Genomic DNA, 19,035 nt, shown 5'->3' with positions numbered 1-19,035 from the left:
GCAATCACTGACATTCTGCTATCAAGGGTAGTGACTCTGGGAAATGTGCAGGTCATACTGGATGGCTTTGCTGCAATGGAGTTCCTTAACTGTGGTGGGGCGATAGATGGAATGCATCCTTATCTTGGCACCAGACCATCTTGCCAACCAATATGTAAATCGCAAGGGATACTTCTCAATGGTGCTGCAAGCACTGCTGGATCACAAGGGACGTTTCACCGATATCAACATGGATGGCCCAGAAAAGTGCATGACATTCGCATCTTTAGGAACTCCAGGCTGTTCAAGCAGTTGCAAGAAGGGACTTACTTTCCAGACCAGAAAATTACCATTGGGGATGCTGAAATGCCAATAGTTATCCTTGGGGACCCAGCCTACGCCTTGTTCCCATGGCTCATGAAGCCATATACAGGCAGCCTGGACAGTAGTAAGGAGCATTTCAACTATGGGCTCAGCAAGTGCAGAATGGTGGTAGAATGTGCCGTTGGACGTTTAAAAGCTTGCTGGCACGGTTTGCTGACTAGATTAGACCTCAGCGCAACCAACATGCCCATTGTTATTGCTGCTTGCTGTGTGTTCCATAATATCTGTGAGAGTAAGGGGGAAGATATTTATGGCAGGGTGGGAGGTTGAGGCAAATAGCCTGGCAGCAGATTTTGAGCAGCCAGATAGCAGGGGGATTAGAAGAGCACAGCGAAGCGCGCTGCGCATTAGAGAGGCTTTGAAAACCAGTTTCATGATGGACCAAGGTATGGTGTGAATCTGCATGTGTTTCTCCTTGCTGCAAACCCGACCCCTTTGTGGATTTTAATTCCCTGTAAGCCAACCATCCTCCCCACCTTCCATCACAGCTGGCAAAGGAAATAGAGTAACTATTGTTTTGAAACCATGCATTTTTTTTTAAATGAATAAAGAAAGTGAGATAACTGACAAGGTAGCCTGGGTGGGGTAGGGTGGGGTGGGGTGCAGGAGGAGGGAAGGACAAGGCCACATTGCTTATTGTAGCCACACTAAAAATCAAAACTGTTTGAATGACAGCCTTCTGTTGCTTGGGCGATCCTCTGGAGTGGAGTGGCTGGGTGCACAGAGACTCCCCCCATGTTCCTGGGCGTCTGGGTGAGGAGGGCAAGCGCTTACACAATGGATGCGGCAGGGGTCTGTGCTCTTGTTGGCTTTCCTGCAGCTCCAACAGACGCTTCCTCATGTCAGTTTGCTCCCCCATTAGCCTCAGTATCACCTCCTGCCTCTGCTCTTTGCGCTCACTTAATGCTTTCCTGGCCTCTGCCACTAAATGCCTCCATGCATTAAGCTGTGCCCTATCAATGCGGGAGGACTGCAGAGCTCGGAAAACATGTCATCATGAGTGCGTTTTTTGTGTGTGGTTTTTTTCACTTTCTAATCTGCAATAACCTCAGGACAGAGATGATAGGGGAAGTAGAGAAACATTTGCACCTGGGGTGGAGATAAAAAGGGAGAGTAAAATTTATGATACATTTCTGAAAACAAAAAGGGAGATTCTTTCACAGTGAATCAAGCAATTCACAGCAGACAGCACTTGTGCTTTACGTACAAGGTTGCATTTTGCCCTTTATATTGAGCACCTGCTGGTATGGTGACACATCACAAACAGATGGGCAACAGAATTTGGTTTCTAGGTAGCCATAGTATGCAGGGCTGACTTCTTACGTCTTCATAACGTGGGAATGGTTTCAAACTGCAGCACCATCCTTTCCCAGAGCAAGCAATGCCGGTTGGGTTTCACATTTAAAAGGACGGGCTGTGGTTTTCGGGTGGATGTGCAGCACACACCTCCCCCCACCCCACAGCGTGGCTATTCTCCAGGATTATCCCTTTTAGCCAAGCACAAACAACCCAGCATGAACAGGGTTCTTTTACTGTCCCCTTACAAAAATTCCCCTATTTCAACCAGGTGATCATAATGATATCACTCTCCTGAGGCTAACACAGAAAGATAAAGACCGAATGTTGCTTGAATGTGACCAAAGCCCAGGACCATTCGCTGACATGCTTTGTGCTGCAATGATTCCAGACTACTTGCTACTGGCTTGGTGTGGTAAAGTGTCCTACGGTGGAGGATGAAATAAGGCAGGCCTCCCCACAAACCTTCTGCAAAGACTTTCAGAGTACCTCCAAGACAGCTTCATGGACATATCCCTGGAGGATTCCCGCTCCATTCCCAGACACATTAACAGACTTTTCCAGTAGCTGTACTGGCCATGAATGCATCCCAAGTCTTCAGGGAAAATCAAACATTAAACACTATTGCTTTTAAACCCTGTACTGTAGTAACAAATGTGCACTCACCAGAGCTGCCTTCTCCTACTCTGGGGTCCGGGATCCCACCTTGGGAGGGTATTGGCTCCAGGGTGATGAAAAGGTCTGGCTGCCAGGGAGAACAGATTCACTGCTTGCCTGCTGTGCATTCCCCGCCTCTTCCTCATCCACAAAATCCTCCTCCTTGTTGCGTGAGACTCCCCCCTTGCAGGTGTCCATGGACAGTGGTGGAGTAGTGGTAGGGTCCCCTGCTAGAATGCCATGCCGCTGATCATAGAAGCAGCATGTATGGGACTCTGACCTAGATTGACCTTTTGCCTCCTTTATCTTTTGGTAAGCTTGCCTGAGCTTCTTAACTTTCACACGGCACTGCTGTGTGTCCCTGTTGTAGACTCTCTCCACCATGCCCTGTGCAATTTTGGCATATATATAATCCATCTCATTTCTTCTTTTTGATCGGAGTTTGGTCTGCACGGATTCTTCTCCCCATACAGCAATCAGATTCAGTGTTCCCCTTTCGGTCCATGCTGGAGCTTGTTTGCGATTCTAGGGGGACTCCGTGGTCACCTGTGCTGCTGAGCTCGCCACGCTGACCAAACAGGAAATGAATTTCAAAATTTCCCAGGGCTTTTCCTGTGTACCTGGCTAGTGCACCGGAGTTCACATTGGAGCACTGTGGGATAGCTACTGGAGGCCAATACCATTGAATTGCATCTGCACTATCCCAAATTCGACCCAGCAAGGTCGATTTTAGCGCTAGTCCTCTCCCTGGGGAGGAATACAGAAGTAGATTTTAAGAGCCCTTTAGATCGACAGAATGGAGTTGGTTGTGTAGACGCATTCGTTTTAAAATCGACCTAACGTGGCTAAATTCGACCTAAACCTGTAGTGTAGAACAGGGCTTCATGCGGTACAATATCCACTTAGAGTTAAATCAGTATTACACCTCAAGGCTGTATCTTGCCTCCACTGAAGTCAATGAAGTCGTCATATTGTTAAGGACTAGATTTTGACACCCTGACTCATGATGAAATATCCTACCCTGCACAAAGCTCCACTGATTTCTTCTTTGTATGATAATTTGTATTTATAGGAGGCTGTTGTAAAGTTGCCAAACCAAAACTGCCCAACCGAAAAAAAGGATCAATTTATTATTAGTCTAATTGTAATAGACATTTATTGGTTTTCTCATTGCATCCTCATTAGGCATGGAATATTTATATTACTGAAGAGCAAGCAATAGAACTCATCTCCTGTTTTTATTCACATCAATACCGTGCTGGCAAGGATGATACAAACTTTCTCACATAGACCTGCCAATGATCCTAATCCCCAATGTAAAGCAATTGCCATCTCTAGCCAGTATTAATAATTAAATCTGCAGGCAACAGTGGGGATGAGAAGTATTTTCCAAAATTAATACATACAACACTGTAATGGGTTTGTGTATTAATTTCCAATTAGAAACTCCTGAATCTAGGCTACAAGTGTGTATAACAGGGATACTCAGACTGAGGCTCGCAAGCTGCAATTTGCTCTTTAATGTGTCTCCTGCGGCTCTTTGCAGCGCACGATATTAAAACACTGTGTGGTTTAATCATTAAACCAGTCTACGTTATTAACCAGCAAGGATGCTTTTACTAGGTCATTAACCACTTGTAGTTTATAAAATATTTGGTCATTCATTTTGCTGTGAAAATAGTACATATAAATTCAATTCTCTCTCAAAATATATATACAAACAAACACACACACACACACCCCATTATCACTGACTGCCCAATTATTAATTTTATCAACTACAATATACAGTACTATAGTAAATGAAACAATGAATTCACACTACTGGGGTAATGTTGATCGCTAATGTGGCTCCTGAGGTCTGCGTATTACTGGAGTACAACATGCCAGTTTCTCACCAGCCAAGAAAGTGTGTAACTACTCCATGGAATTCTAGGTCTATCCTGAAATAAGCCCTATAAGAGAGAGTACAAAATGCAAATAAACTGTCAAATTAATGTTGCAAACTGGAGGTCATATGTATTCATTTCATTTGGAACCACCAACTTCATATACTCAAGGCCAGCATTTTCTCCATGAGCTCTGCAGCCCAAATGATTTCTGAAAAGATTATTCGGAACGTAAACATATGCTTTCACAAACAGACAAATATTAACTTCCATTAGGAAACAGCATAACCCTGGGCACAAGTGGAACCATCTGTCAATAATGCACTGTAAATATACAGGTACAAGGATGATTGTTCTTGTCCCTTGCCTGCCATCCCCAACCCCCACATCACTGCATTTCAAAACAACACAAGGCCTGTAGATTCTCGAGGAAGTACTGTACTTCTGCTGGTCATTAGACCAATATTAAATAATGTAATCAAGATATACAGTAATTCCTCCAAAAGATCCTTTTATGACTTACTGCTTAATGTTATGTTTTATTACTGAATTCTTTATCTTTTTAATTCTTCTAATGCGGCACTTAACATAGAACATACCCTGCAATTGTCCATTTTCATTTGGTTTAGTTCCAAGTTATATCTTGTACAGTTAATGTTATCTTTATCTACTAGAAAGCTAAATATTGATTTCCCTTCCCCAAAAAATGCTAAGTTGCTCATGATATTTTGTATTTTATTGGCATCACAAACTAAGTGAAAGAATTTTTATTCAGATAAAACTTTATCTGTTATTGCTTTAACCAGATCTCCATTTTATATTCCCAAGCAACAAAAAGCAGCCAATACAATAGTTTGGATGGAATGTTTTAAAATAAATGACCTCAGTGAGTTCTGGGTAGAAAGAGAACACTTTCAGAAGATAACCAATCCTAGCAGCCAAACAATTTGTGAAATTATATTTGGAGTGGTGTCACAAAGGGAACCACATAAAAGGTCTCAATGCTGCCAAACAGATAAATATGACAGACTATGTTTCAGTGGTTCTCAATCTGCTTGCAGCCCAACCAGCACACAGCTACGGCCCATGTGACATCCTCAGGGCCAGACAAGTAGTATATATATTGCGTGGATATGGCCCACCTCACACAGAGAACTGCATATACGGCCCACAATGGTAAATAGGTTGAGAACCACTGCTATGTTTAGAAAAAAATTATGCAAAAAACAGAAAAAAAAAGTGAGAGAGTGGAATATCTATTCCCAGGCTAACAATTCATCTAATTTTACAAATCAGAAACATATTTTGGCTGTGGAGTAAGAACCCTTCCTTCCACATCCTGTCAGCTGATATCTTCTGAGTTTTTCCACCCTCTGTTCATAGAGGCAGAGAAAAATGTTGGCCCCCAAATTCCAATTGCATGGCCAAATTCAGTCTCAGTTAGATCTTGAAGGGAATGAAGCTGCACAGAGTAGAAGCAGAATTTGGCCTTGCAGACTCTATCATCGTGATTATACACAAACTAGAAGAACCCAGTTTGAACTTCAGCTCCAAGGGCCAGTTTGCAAGACTGCCAGCTTGGAGAGGTGAGGGGGAGGAAAGGGGAGAAGGAACATCTTTTTACTTGTAAACTGAGAAAGTTTTATCTGAAGTCAGTAAAAGATAATAAATATGAAACCACACAATGCCATTTACACAGTTATTTTTAGAGTAGAACTGCAATTAAACTCTGGATGGCCAAGAATGATTGTCCCAAATAGTTCAATAAAACTATCTGGTATTTTTTGTTTTAAATTTCAAGACTGCCTTTGCTATGTTGCAGGTTGTAAAAAATGTAGACTTAGGCTTTAATAATGATACGTTAGTGTGTTGTTTTTTTTTTAACATCTAATTTTACCCAAGAAAAGGGGAAAGACTTGCATATTTTTAAAAAGTATCTCCTGACAGAGGCAATACTAATGTCTAGGGTATCAGTCTCCAACTTCAAGAGTATACAAATATTACATACACACATTCTAATCATTTTCAAATCAGAGAAAAGAGAAAGTTTGCTACATTTCACTGTAAGCCATTATGGGATACATTTAGTATGTTCTACATAAACATTTGAAAAATCATTTTTAAAAACTGTCCTGTCTTTTTATTTTTAAATCATTTGACTGACGCCCTAAACTTTAGGTTTCAGAGTAACAGCCGTGTTAGTCTGTATTCGCAAAAAGAAAAGGAGTACTTGTGGCACCTTAGAGACTAACCAATTTATTTGAGCATGAGCTTTCGTGAGCTACAGCTCACTTCCGATGCATGCATGCATCTGATGAAGTGAGCTGTAGCTCACGAAAGCTCATGCTCAAATAAATTGGTTAGTCTCTAAGGTGCCACAAGTACTCCTTTTCTTTTTCCTAAACTTTAGCTAACTTTTCCCAAACAGGAAGTTGGTGGTGGTTGTTTTTTGGTTTTTTTTTTTAGGAGGGGTGTGTGCAGATAGTTTCCTAGGACGGCACTACTAGTAAGCAAACTTGGGATAAAAGAAACGACCATAGTGCTGAGAGAAGGCTCCGTGAGTTCAGATCCAGCCTACAACCACTGCAGCAAAGCGTGCAGCTAAGGCTTTAGGTAAAGTCACAGGCAGCTTCTTGAAGGCCATCTGCCTTCCCTCCCTACTCTTGCAGGAGACTCTAATGCAGCTGGCTGTGGAAACACCGGAAATGTACCAGGCTGCAAGATCAGGCAGAAGCCTACAAGCCCAAGCTACCTTTCTCTGTTGCTGCAGCACTCCTTTCAGCCAAGAGAGCACAACAAGTAACATGCCCCACCCAGCCTTTAGAGAGGGCCAAACACCACACCCTGAATCAACTGTGTGTGCCAATGCAGCCCAAGAGCATTAAAAATAATTAACAAAACCAAGAAAAATACATCTATACAAGTGGACAAATAAAGGATAGGAGGGGGAAAGAAAACATTAACAAAAAGGGGTAGCAACTGTGCCAGGATATAGCACAAAGAGTTGCTCATAGCAATAACAAGAAGGGGGGGGGGGGGAGGAGAGGCAAGGGAGGAGGTAGGATGCACCCAAAAAGAAATGTCTTCTACAACATACAGGATTATATATTTAGCAAAGAGACTTACCACCAGAAACAGGGGCATCCATGAAAACAGCTCCCATTTTTTCAACTGCTTTAGCTAATTCTTTTGAAACGGCAGGGTCAATAGTACTGGAGTCTATTAACAATGAACCTTTCTTCACTTTCCTAAAAAAAACACAATATCAATAAATAAAATATTTGTAGCTAAGTAGAAACTGCACATGACCACATCTCTGACTGCTGTCACTGGCTAGTAAAGCCAATGCACTCGATGCAAGAAAGTGGCCATGGATCCTTTTCAGATCACAGTCTTAAAATCCTAGTGTGAGTGAGACCTGCTAAGGTACCAACATATATACCTGTTCCTCTTGAACTTCATTATACGGGGTTGTGGGTTTGTTTGGTTGGTTTTGATAATCCAAAACCAGTCACTTCAAATGGACTAACAGATACATAAAACCCTTATGAGAATGAACAAAAAAGGGATGTTCTGCCTAAACCCCACTATAACACAAAGGATCAAAACGACTTGCATTGTTTAGGTACAAATTCTATCAAACAAGATTATATATAGTTCTATGTGTGGCAGACTTAAAATATGTTTATGCAATGAATGGTAGAGTAGAGTACTGTATATAGATGTAACACCCTTCAAACTTTTAAAGTTATATACACAATGGATCTTTCTTTCCATAAGCAATTTCTTTCATATAAAAGTATCTGATCAGAATTACCTATTCCTTTCAATGCAGCAACCTCCTTGTATTTACCACCAGAACTTGCTCTAAATAAAAGCTATAATTACAAATTGTAAATCCAGCAGATTGAAATGGGTAAGAGGAATGTGAAGCAACATGGAAAAAAGTTGTGGGGGTTGGTTCCCCCCTGCCCCCCCGGGGGTCTGGTAAATGTATGTAGCATGGACAAATTCATTTTTCATATTGCACCTTTGAAATGTATACAGTAAAATGCAGATATCACACACAAAATATGTCTTTAAATGGCAGCTGTCCATATTTGGGTCAAAAATCAAATTCAGACTGCTTCTTTGCCTTCTTCCTCCTGACCCCACCTGCAATTCTTGCTCAAAAGAGCCCAGAACACTCAGTTCACACAGCACATATTTCCAATTAAAAAAGGTAATAATTTAAAGCTACATATTAGGCAATAAAAACCCATTCTATGATCATATGTTGTATCCAATTTCTAGTTAGAGTACAGTGCAAATACAGAAATAAAATTCAGTGTATCACTGTGTTTACATTGTTGCAAGTACACAAACTCATCTTGCTGTTTAACATAAAGGGTTAAATTTTGCTCTTGGATATACAGATACAAACATTTTTGACTTCTAGCCCATACTACAGCTCCAGACTCAAACATTACCCAACATATGAAGTTCTTGTCCTATTTAACAGAAGGAACAGACTGGAGAGATTACTTCGGATACAGCCTAACAAAAGCCAATTCTGAAGATACCATTGGGTTACCTTCCTCCAGGTTCAGAACAAGCCCTCAAACGGGGGACTGATGGAAGTCTGTGCAACCACACAGAATATATACCAGAGATTTTCAAACTGTGGGACACTGGTACACCCTCCACCCCCAGCTGACAACAGGAGCCCTGGCCAGCAGCCCCCAGAGGGAACACAACTAAAAATTGTAACTCAAAGGGGAGGGCTCAGCTCACGAAGTTTGAAAACCACTGATGTAGACCCACACCTCTTCTGGCAAATGGAAACTTCTGGAGTATGACTAGGATCATTCTTAAGTTCTTGGGATCAATGCTTTCTTGGCAAGAGTGAAGAATCCTTAAAAATGGTCAAAATCCAACCTATCATCAAAAAATGACCACTCAGCACACAATCTGGCACTTACTGCTAGTTTCTAGCTTTCCTTTATTCGGTAAGGGAATTGAGAAGGCAGCAGGAGGGAAATTCCAGCAGCATTTAACTGCTTTCAGGATTCTAGGTTTCCTACAGCTTGAACTCACTGTCAGAGTACAGACCTACTGGCTGCCTTTGACACATGATTAAGTGCTACTGATCCACTCACGGAAGACTACCACTGTGGAGAGAGCCATGCCGGAAATTCATAAGGTTTCACCTGAACAGGTCCCAAAGCACGGGGGCACCTGCTCTTCTCCAAAGGTACTAATCTACAGATTCCTTCAGGGCCAAATTCTGTCCTTCCATTTTGCCTGGGATTAAGGCAAGGGAATGGCAGGGAGGAAAGGGTCCCACTCCTCTGCTGAACACAGAGGGGAGCTCCCCCTCCTCTCTCTGGTTTGGATAAGGGGTACACCCCCACAGTTTCTCCTCCTCCTTGCCTGGTGTAGTAAGATTTCTGTCCAATCTGCCCTAACCACACACCTGATCAATATCTATTAAGAGACTCTAAGGCTATGTCTGCACTTCCACTTGTCCCCAGGTACTTGTCCATGTACCGCTGTCACATGTACCCTGTACCCGCACTGAGTGTCCACACATGCTGTGCTTGGCCAGGGTATATGCTGTGACGGGTATATACCCGCCTCCAGACATCCCTTTTGGTAAATGATGTTAGTCACTTCAGGATTTGTAACCCAGAGTCTTGTACATCACAGGAGACATTCTGGGAACCGCCTTGCTGTGTGTTGCTGGTACTGTATGGCACCTTCACACTTTTGGCAATGGCGGCTCCTTCTCACCTCTGCCAAACTGCATGGAAGGCATGGAGCAAGTATATGACAATGCGGTTCTGCGCCTGCTGGCAGGACAAATGTTTGTGCAGTGCAGTACCAGTTATTGGATGGAATGGGTCCAAAACTATTTGAAACACCAAAGATGGCTGACCAAGAAACTGCTTTATGGAGAACAACTAAATCATTCGTAAAGTTGTGTAAGGTTTTGGGTGGAAGGCTTCACACATTCCTTCTTCACAATGTTTTCTGAAACGGGAGCTCACAGTACTTCACTGTTACGAATGAGTACACCCCTGGTTGCAAGTGGTGATTGTTTGGGGGTGAGGCAGGATGAGTCATAAAAGCACAGCTCAGTGTCAGATATCTTCAATGTTAATTTAGTTTGGTTTCTTCTGTCTGTATTGTTGCCCAAGTTATTAACAAAAGCGCAAAGACATTTCAGTTAACTTCTCTTCTATTTTCCATTCTGGTGCTTTGGACAGCAACAGTTATTTCACAGCTTAGTTCACAGTCATGAACCCTGCTTTTCTTAAAAAAAAAAAAAAAAAAAAAAAGGCTAGGGGCAAGAGATGGAGAATGAATTGCATTTCTGTGGCACCAGAGTTACAGAACTCTCAGTCACGTCCTGTGAGTCCCACTGACCTATCCCAAACGTGTGTGAAATATCCCATTGACCATACTCGGAAAGCAAGGTGAACACACAAGTGAAGTGAACGGAAATTTTTATTTAAAGAGATACATGGAACACAGAACAACAACATTAACAGGCACTACAAATGAACAACAACAAAAAGATCAAATTCCCAAACATTACTGTCTGTGGCCCCATCTCCTTGTCCTTCCACTTCCCCTCACCCTCAGAAAGAGGGGGAAAACAGATGCAGAATATTATGCAGGGGGGCAAACAACGATGACTCCTAGGTGGAGTTTGGGGACTGAACGTCAGCTGGGATCCAGTCATTGGATCGTTCCACTCCTACATGCCCTGGGGGATTCCCCTTGCAAGGGGTTTCAGGTGCCAGTGGAGGATGTTGTGACAGGTGTCCGGCATGCTCTTCCCCATCACCAGGAGAGGACGGTGGGGTGGAGCCACCACATCAGGAGCAGCCTGCTTGGCAGCTGGAGGAGGAGTGGGCAGAGGCGGTGGGGTCTGCTCCTGGGGAGAAGCAGTGGCCACAGAGGCAGGCAGGCCCTGAAAGTGTTCTGCCACCAGTTGTTCTAGCAGCCGCGTGAGTTCACAATCCAGTTCTCTCTGGGCATATTCCTGTTCACTGTGGTGTGACTCCAGATCCAGGAACTGGTTCATCAGTGCCTCACTCTGAAGAGCTCAAACAGCTCCTGCTCCGTCTTTCAATGCCAATGAGCAGGTTCTCCATGGCCCTTCTTCATCTGCTATCTCTGGGACACTGCTCCTGCCCTAACTCAGTGGAGTGGGTTGCATTATATTTTATTTCTTCTTTGAAGGAACCTAAGAAGCCCCCCATCCCCCATAATATAAATGTGCTGCCAAAGGTCACAATATTGATACTTTTTAGCATCTCAGGGAATGCAACTGTTAGTGTCCTTCTTTCTCAGACTGCTTTTGCAGCCCATGAGGAAGGCGCCGATGGTAATAACAGGAATACCTGCAGTGCTATTATTAAAATGCTGTAATGTTTACAGTGCATGGAGGGGCTGGTTGGGATGGGGTTTAGTTCCTTTCCAGGGGTACTTCACCACTCATCTATTTGTTCTTTAAAGGCTGGACACCATTTGGAGAACATAGAACTTTTCAAGCTACCAAAATGAAAAAAAGGTGTACTTCCAGTGCAGTGGAGGGGCTCTAGCCACCTATGTCAGACAGATGTTTTTACTAATGACCACCTATCTATGTATTGCTGAGTGGAGGGGTTTGGTGAGCTATAAAGGTGGACCAAACATTTGCACTGTCCTTAAACCTGAAGAACCAGTCTGAATTTCAACTGCATGAAAAATTTGTTGAATTATGCTTATAAGACTGGGAGGTGATCTGAGAGGCAATTGACCGTATTCCAAGCTAGTAGACAGTTCCCAGGCACAAGAGGAACCGAGAATCACTAAGAACGTTCATCCACCCCCTAGCCAACCCTGAAGCACTAGAAAGTCCAGCCCCTGTGTCCAGCGAACAGCACTGAAAGGGGCAGAGCGTCACACTGCAAGTGTATTTTCTTCCCTGAACTTTCTGATTAACATTGCAAGCCTGTCACCTGTGCTAAAGGACACATCATTGTGTTTGTGAAACTGCCCAAGAGGATCCTACATCCACTTCTGCTTCACCTGGCTCCTGCCGAGTGATTTAGCACAGGAGAGGTCAGATACCAGGGACTGGGAATGGTCATAAACAGCTGAAATGGTCATAAGGAGAATAGACCGTTCTGATACTCCTCGGACAACCAAAGCGTTCCTTCCCTTTCTGTTTCCAAATCTGACAAGGCCTGCACCAAGCCACCAACTACTCCCATTTCCCTTCTGCAGGCTCCCATTTGGAAAGGAAAAAGGAAAAGAAAGGAGGGGGGAGTGGGGCAGAGGGGCGATTTGGGGTTTTTGATCAGCCATGTCATACAACTGTTCTTCCTCCCCCCTACACACACACACACACTCTCGTTTTCCCCCCCAGTTCACACAGCCCAGGGACTATCACTGTTCACAGTGTTGACAGTCAAATGAAGAGACATAGGGACTGCTCGTTAATATTCTTTTGTTATGGCTTCTGCTAAGTGCATTACAGTGGTTCATGGAATTTCACTGAAATCACTGATTTACAGCTATGTCCTGCTTGGGGACCATGTTGAGGTAGAGCAGGGAGGTGGGGCAGCTTCAGGCATGTATCACCAGAGCAAGAGGGGATAGATTGTAACTTACCAGCTTCGGGTTCTGGTTCCTGCAGTGGGTCTCAATCCTCCTCAGGCTCTTCAGGGGAAGGCTTCCTCACTCAGGTCTGCTGGGCAGAGGTACAGAATCACACGCTCCTCATCCTCCAGGTCACCCAGGGCTTCCTTGGCAGTCCCTGCTGTCTTCTTGCCCTGCCCCTCAGTCCCATCATATGAAGAGGCCGGCGAGTTTGAGAAGGTAGTCATGAATCACTTCAAGGTCTGTACTTGAATCTCTGGGGAGCACCCAATTCAGCTCATCGTAGCATAGGCACATGCTAGGTCCCCTCCTGGAATGATTGTTTCAGTCCATCACCCTCTGGGTACAGGAGCCTCAAGCGCTTCCAGAAATCCCAGCACCGGAACAGAGTTTGTTGAATGCCCGACTCCTCCAGCCTCTGTGAAATCTTCCAGTAGAGGTATATGTTCCTGCCACTTCAGTTGAAGTTGAGGAGGACAGTGTACTCTGACCACACCTTGATGAGCGCACTGGTATGCTCCAGAGACCAGGTGGCAGCTCTTGGAACATGATCCATAATGGCCTTTGCTGATTAACAGAGCAGTTCAGCAGAAAACTGTCCTGAAGTGCTCAGTGCAGGATGCTACTAACGGTGGCAATGAGGGATAAGGGTCTGGCAGGAAAGGGAATGGCCATGGAGGACTATTGAGACTCGTGACCTGGTAATATGCCCCTTGCTCCTGTCCATACTGCACTATAGAACATGTATGGGCCATGCCACAGCAGAGGCATGTACATACCCACATCCCTCATGCATGCTAGCTTTCTTGCTGTGCACTCTCCTTCAGGAACCTGCTTCAGCACTTCAAATGTAGACAATGGGGAAGGGGTTAATGGCACAACAATGCACATGTAACCATGTACAGTTGCAAGGGTAGATGTAGCACAGATATCCTATGGACTCTGATATCAATATTAGACAACCACTCTTCGTTCAACATATGTAGGAGCTGGCTAGAACTCACCACTTTCCCTTCCTGCCCTCACACACCAAGGGTTTCCCCCACCAATCATGATGATGCAGAACCTTGGAATCCTGCTAATCCTTGATGTTTTCATTGCAGCAATGGCCAGAAGTGCCTTTGGCTAGTCAAGAGACTCTGGATCTTCCTGCCAGACATAGAGCTAACTATGGTCACCTATAAGCAAACCACTACTGACTGAAGACCACCCAATAACTTCAGAGGGTTAGGCATGTAGCAGCCAAACTCCTGATTAAAACAGATCATACCAGTGCTCTGACCCCTACCAGCTATAACTATGTCTGATTCATTTCAAGGCCCTGATCCATCTCTTTAAAGGCCTAAATGGATTAGGAAGCAACATCTCAGTGACTGGCTAGAGCTTTGTGTACCAACATGTTGGAGCATCCCTATTGAGCGTACCTGAATGGTGAAACCCTGATTTGTCCGCACATGAATTAGAGGTAGAGTTTTCCTAATGGAGTGCCATCTTGTTATGATCTGGAGTTTAGGTGAGCCAGAAGGACAGATGGAGCTGTGCTGATTTACAACAGCTGAGAATCTGGCTCCAAATCTTATCATCAAGGCACAGTTTAAATGATACGCATATTTTCAAAGGAATTCCCCAAACACCCAAGAAGAGGAGCAGACTAAATCCTTTTACACTGTGCCTCGTGTACTTATTAAAACCATGAGGTACCATTTGTCATGTTAATGGACATTCTAAAATGTGAATAAAAGGTGATTTTATAAAAGCCCTTCAGTATATCCAAAAGCAGAATTCAGTCTTTAGTTAGAAAAGATTAATATTAGACAGGTCAATGATTCTCACTTTTCAATAATCTAGCCATTCTTTTTCCACTCACAAGTCCTAGAATTTCTTTATCAATTCGTCTTTCAAATAAGTCAATTGCAAGGATTTGTAAACTTGTTAAAAATTTAAAATAAAATTAAATCAATAAATAAAGTCTGTCCAGATATTCTATGGTAGTGTTCTGCACTACCGTGAGCCAGCATGGCATCATCTCAGATCTAACTCTGACATGGGATTTATTGACTCCAAAGGATTTAAAAAAAAAAAAAAGATATGCTTGAGCAAGTGATTCATAGCCAATGGATATGGAAACACTGGAGAAGAACTATAAAACATCTATGTATCATATTCATAGGAATATGCACTTATTTTCAGAAAAAAACACCATGTTTAAATTGTGTCCCTCCTTTAAACTTCACAGATAAATCTTGTGCTAATAAAAAAAGTTATTTTAGCCAATGACATTTACCTAATATTTACTATTGAAAGAATCCTACAGTTAGTAAATCAATCAACCACCACCACCAAGCAGATAAAAACAATCGATCAGTTAATGCTGTGCCTGAAGTGCATTTTAGTTAAAACAATAGAAAAATCACTTGATAAAAGCAATATTGCCTTGATCATAAATGGAAATTAATTAGCAGAGCAAATTCTTACTTTAGAATTCCATTTGCTCCTGTGTAAACTTCTACGGCATTGAGGCTGGAGGGTAGCATAGTAATAATCCTGTCTGCTTTTTCTGCTACTTCTGCTGGGGAATCCATTACCTTAAAAAAAATAATAAAAATAATGTAACTGCTGTTGAAAGACAAAGAAAATATATCTTCTTTAATGACTTTTAAAGCACCACACTTAACAGCTAGACAAAAATGAAAACACAGGAAACAGACCACACCATTTGACAAGCTCTAGTGACAGAGGGAGAAAAATTTGATGAGGATCCTGTCAGAGATTCCTCCAAATTCTCCATCCAGGGGTGTGATTATAATACTATCCATGGATCCTCCAAGACTGAGGGCTAACTAACGATCTACTGCAAGCACAAGGTCATCTATGCAAAATGCACCTCCACACACTGTCTCTGGGGTAGTCCCATAATACTAGAGAATTAGTCCCACATGGATGACTGCCCCGACTTCCCTTCTATAGATACTGGGAGGGACAGGAAAAGACCCCCCTTCCACAGATGTATTTAATTTTAGAGCAACACACTCTGGTTAGCTTTAACTAAAGCTACCAACACTGCCAGCAGGAACATGTTGGCAGCATCATATGTGTTCTGGCCGACCGCCAGGGAGGCTTTCAAAGGCCAAGGCCCTTTGAGCAAAAAGAGCAGTTAGTCCTGGAAAAGTTCTGACAGCAAAGCCATCCCAGCCAATCTTAAATTACTGCAATAGCAAAACTGATACACAAAGTGAAAAAAAAAAAAAAAAAAAAAAAGAGTGAAATCTTCAGACTTTTTGTTTCCATCTTGCCATAATCATACTGTCGCCTACAAATTAAGTCAGTTTATGAACAGGTAAATGCAGCCAACCCTAAAAACATAGCCAACAATATATATTATTATAAATTAGTAACAGAGACCTATTAGAATGACTAGACCAGCCAGGGCAAGACTGTTGCAGGCAATATAATTCCTGAAGTGCCACAGAATTTAAGGCTAAAAGGGACCATCAGATCATGTAGTCTGACCTCCTCTATATCACAGGCCACTAAATTTCACCCCAATAGCTCTATATTGACCCCAGTGACTTTAGTCCTCAAGAGATGAAGGCCTGGTCTATATTAGGAAATTAGGTCATACAACTATGCCACTGAGACCTAACCCATGGTGTCAACCAAGCTACTCCCTCTTGGGGAGGTGGATTACCTACACTAACAGAAGAACCCCCCTCACTGGCACATGCAGTGTTTTCATGGAAGCGCTACAGCAGTGCTTCTGCAGCATTTTAAGTGTAAACTAGCCGTAAACTGTTGTGTGCCAGAGACAGAGGATAGGCCCCTGAAATGACAGGGAATTGACTAGTGAGATATGCTGAGATAACTAAGCGAACCATACCCCATGCTGCAGAGAAAAGTAAAAGTTTCCCCAAGGACAAGCAACACAATAAATATCTTCTGCCTATTAAGGACAGCAAGCAAAGTAAAATAACTTGACCAGATGCGAGATTAGAAAAACAAATTTTTACTTTATAGAAAAATTAGAGTGCAAGAATAAGTTTTATCATTAAAATCAATTTTACGGCACTGATATGCCTGATTGATATTATTGTTATGACCAATTACAATGCAAAATAAGTTAACACAAGTAGAGCTGCATTCATATAGTCTAACCTCAAAATACAATTTGTTACATGAAAAAAAAAGTTTTACTGATGGAACTTAAGAGTTGGGTTTTAACAAAAGCAACATGAGAAAAATATCTGACATACCACACTTAAAACACAAGTCCAGACAACAATAAAAGACAAAACCACATAAAAGACGAAGAAAAAGACAAACTTCATTGCTACAATTTGACTGATTGTATTTGAAACATTGCAGAAAATGTATAAAAAAAATCACAATTCAATATTGAATTCAAATAACAACTGCTAATAAAATTTTAAATGTATATAGAGAAAAGACATTTTAAAATAAGTCCTAAGAGACTTGTGCTTATTTTCAATACATTAACTCCCTTTTTCATAGGAGGAGGCTTCTTACATCACAAAGAAAGACTGGATGGAAATTCATCTTTGGAGAAGCGTTGCAAAATTAAAATCAGCCAAAGCCACCAAACCTAAAAATGAATAAGTTTTGGTGTCCAAGTGCAATAGTTTATTTGCTGACCACAACAATCTCGCATTACTTGACAAAGTTACAGCAACAATGAACAGAAAGGAGTTGTTGAAAAGAAAAAAAGGTATTCATTCCTTCTCTGAGCCCCATCTTCAAAAATCAAACCGAAGTGTTTCAGACAACTGTTTTTGTTTTTAAGTAAAAAGTTAACAGCTCAAATGTCCCTCACCAGAAACTTCCATAAAGGTTTCAACATGTCCACCCTGCTAATTATCGAGCTGTTACAAAAAAATATTCTGAGACATGGCATCTTCAGGAGACAAATCACACACACACTGCGGGTGAAATCCTGGCCCCATCGAAGTCAATGGCAGAACTCCCATTGATTTCAGTGGGGGTAGAATTTCATCCATAACGTTTTTCCACACTTTCCAATAATATTTCTGTGTGCCTTCAAACGTCTTTAAAAGCTGAAGTTGTTATTTTGAAAGAGATACAACGGTAAAGATAAAATACTTTGTCTCTTTTCCTTCACATCCAATCATCTTCGTTTTTGAGTTAGTGAATGTATTAACATAAAGATTGTAAAACACAATTTTTAATCTGTTAGCCAGTCTGAGACCATTAGGGTTCCAATCCTGCTTACCTTACTCACATAGGTAGTTCTTTTGATCGTAGTAGGATCACTTGCAGGAAGAAGGTGAAGGGAGATCTTTTATAATATTTTCATCTATTCAAGAGCCTAAATATCACATATTCATGCTAAAGAATATCCTTGATAGTATGATTGTCTACTTCTGACTAAACTCTGAATCACAAAGCATAAATAAAAGATTCTGCTTTTTAGATCTTTTAAAAAAAAAGATTTAATTAAGGCTTTCCGCATAACAAGGCACTGTTAATGTTAGGGGAAAAAAATAGTTTGGTTAAAAATGAAATATGGGTCTATGTTTATTTGACCCTAAACCGGTCCAACCATCCCTACTCAAATGGATATCTATGAGTTTAAACAATAAGTAAACACATAAAAGGACATATAAATATTAATCTCTCATATACACAATGTATTTATGAAACTCTAAACCTCAATAGGGCCCATTACCTCTTATTTAGGATGGTTGGCTTTTTCCTTACTTTTAAACAGCGACCATGAGAAAGAAGTTGAAAAAGGAAAAATGGGACAGTTTGGGTAGCTGGGTTTACCCAAAAGAATGATTAACTTTTTTTCTTTTTGTTTTAAATACATAATACAGTATCTGCTGATCGGTAAGACACAGTTGCAGACAGCGAAAGGAGGCAGACAGATTCCAAAACACACAATTGACACTAGGTAGAATGAATGAAGCAATATCAGCAGAAGGGCTTACTACTGGTTAGTATGTATGTATGTGTTCCCTCCGTGCCCAATCCACAGATGGTGGGAGTCTGTCCTTTTTTAGTTCAAGCTGTAGAAACTCATGCTTTTAGTTCTGGGGGTCTCCAATTCAATCCCCAGTGCTGGTCAAGATGACAGCCATCACATAAGTGGGGGCTACACCAGAATTTTAATCTGGACTTGCATGCAGCTTCTTATTTGAAATAACTATTTCCAGCTTTC

General features: G+C 42.0%; 1 protein-coding gene across 1 annotated transcript in view; it reads right to left on the bottom strand.

The window, feature by feature from the left end:
- The window catches only part of HIBADH (3-hydroxyisobutyrate dehydrogenase), a 131,491-nt gene that overhangs the window by 91,174 nt on the left and 21,282 nt on the right, over window positions 1-19,035 (bottom strand). Inside the window, exons 3-4 of the mRNA XM_084621015.1 lie at window positions 15,315-15,424; window positions 7,332-7,453 (exon numbers count right to left, since the gene is read on the bottom strand). Of these exons, the coding sequence (XP_084477141.1) occupies window positions 7,332-7,453; window positions 15,315-15,424 (232 nt within the window). The remainder of the gene's footprint in view (window positions 1-7,331; window positions 7,454-15,314; window positions 15,425-19,035) is intronic.

Source organism: Lepidochelys olivacea (genome assembly GCF_965140295.1).
Source record: "Lepidochelys olivacea isolate rLepOli2 genome assembly, chromosome: 2".
Taxonomy (NCBI): Eukaryota; Metazoa; Chordata; order Testudines; family Cheloniidae; genus Lepidochelys; species Lepidochelys olivacea.
Note: the sequence above shows the minus strand (reverse complement) of the source record. Positions and strands in the feature narration are given on the sequence as shown.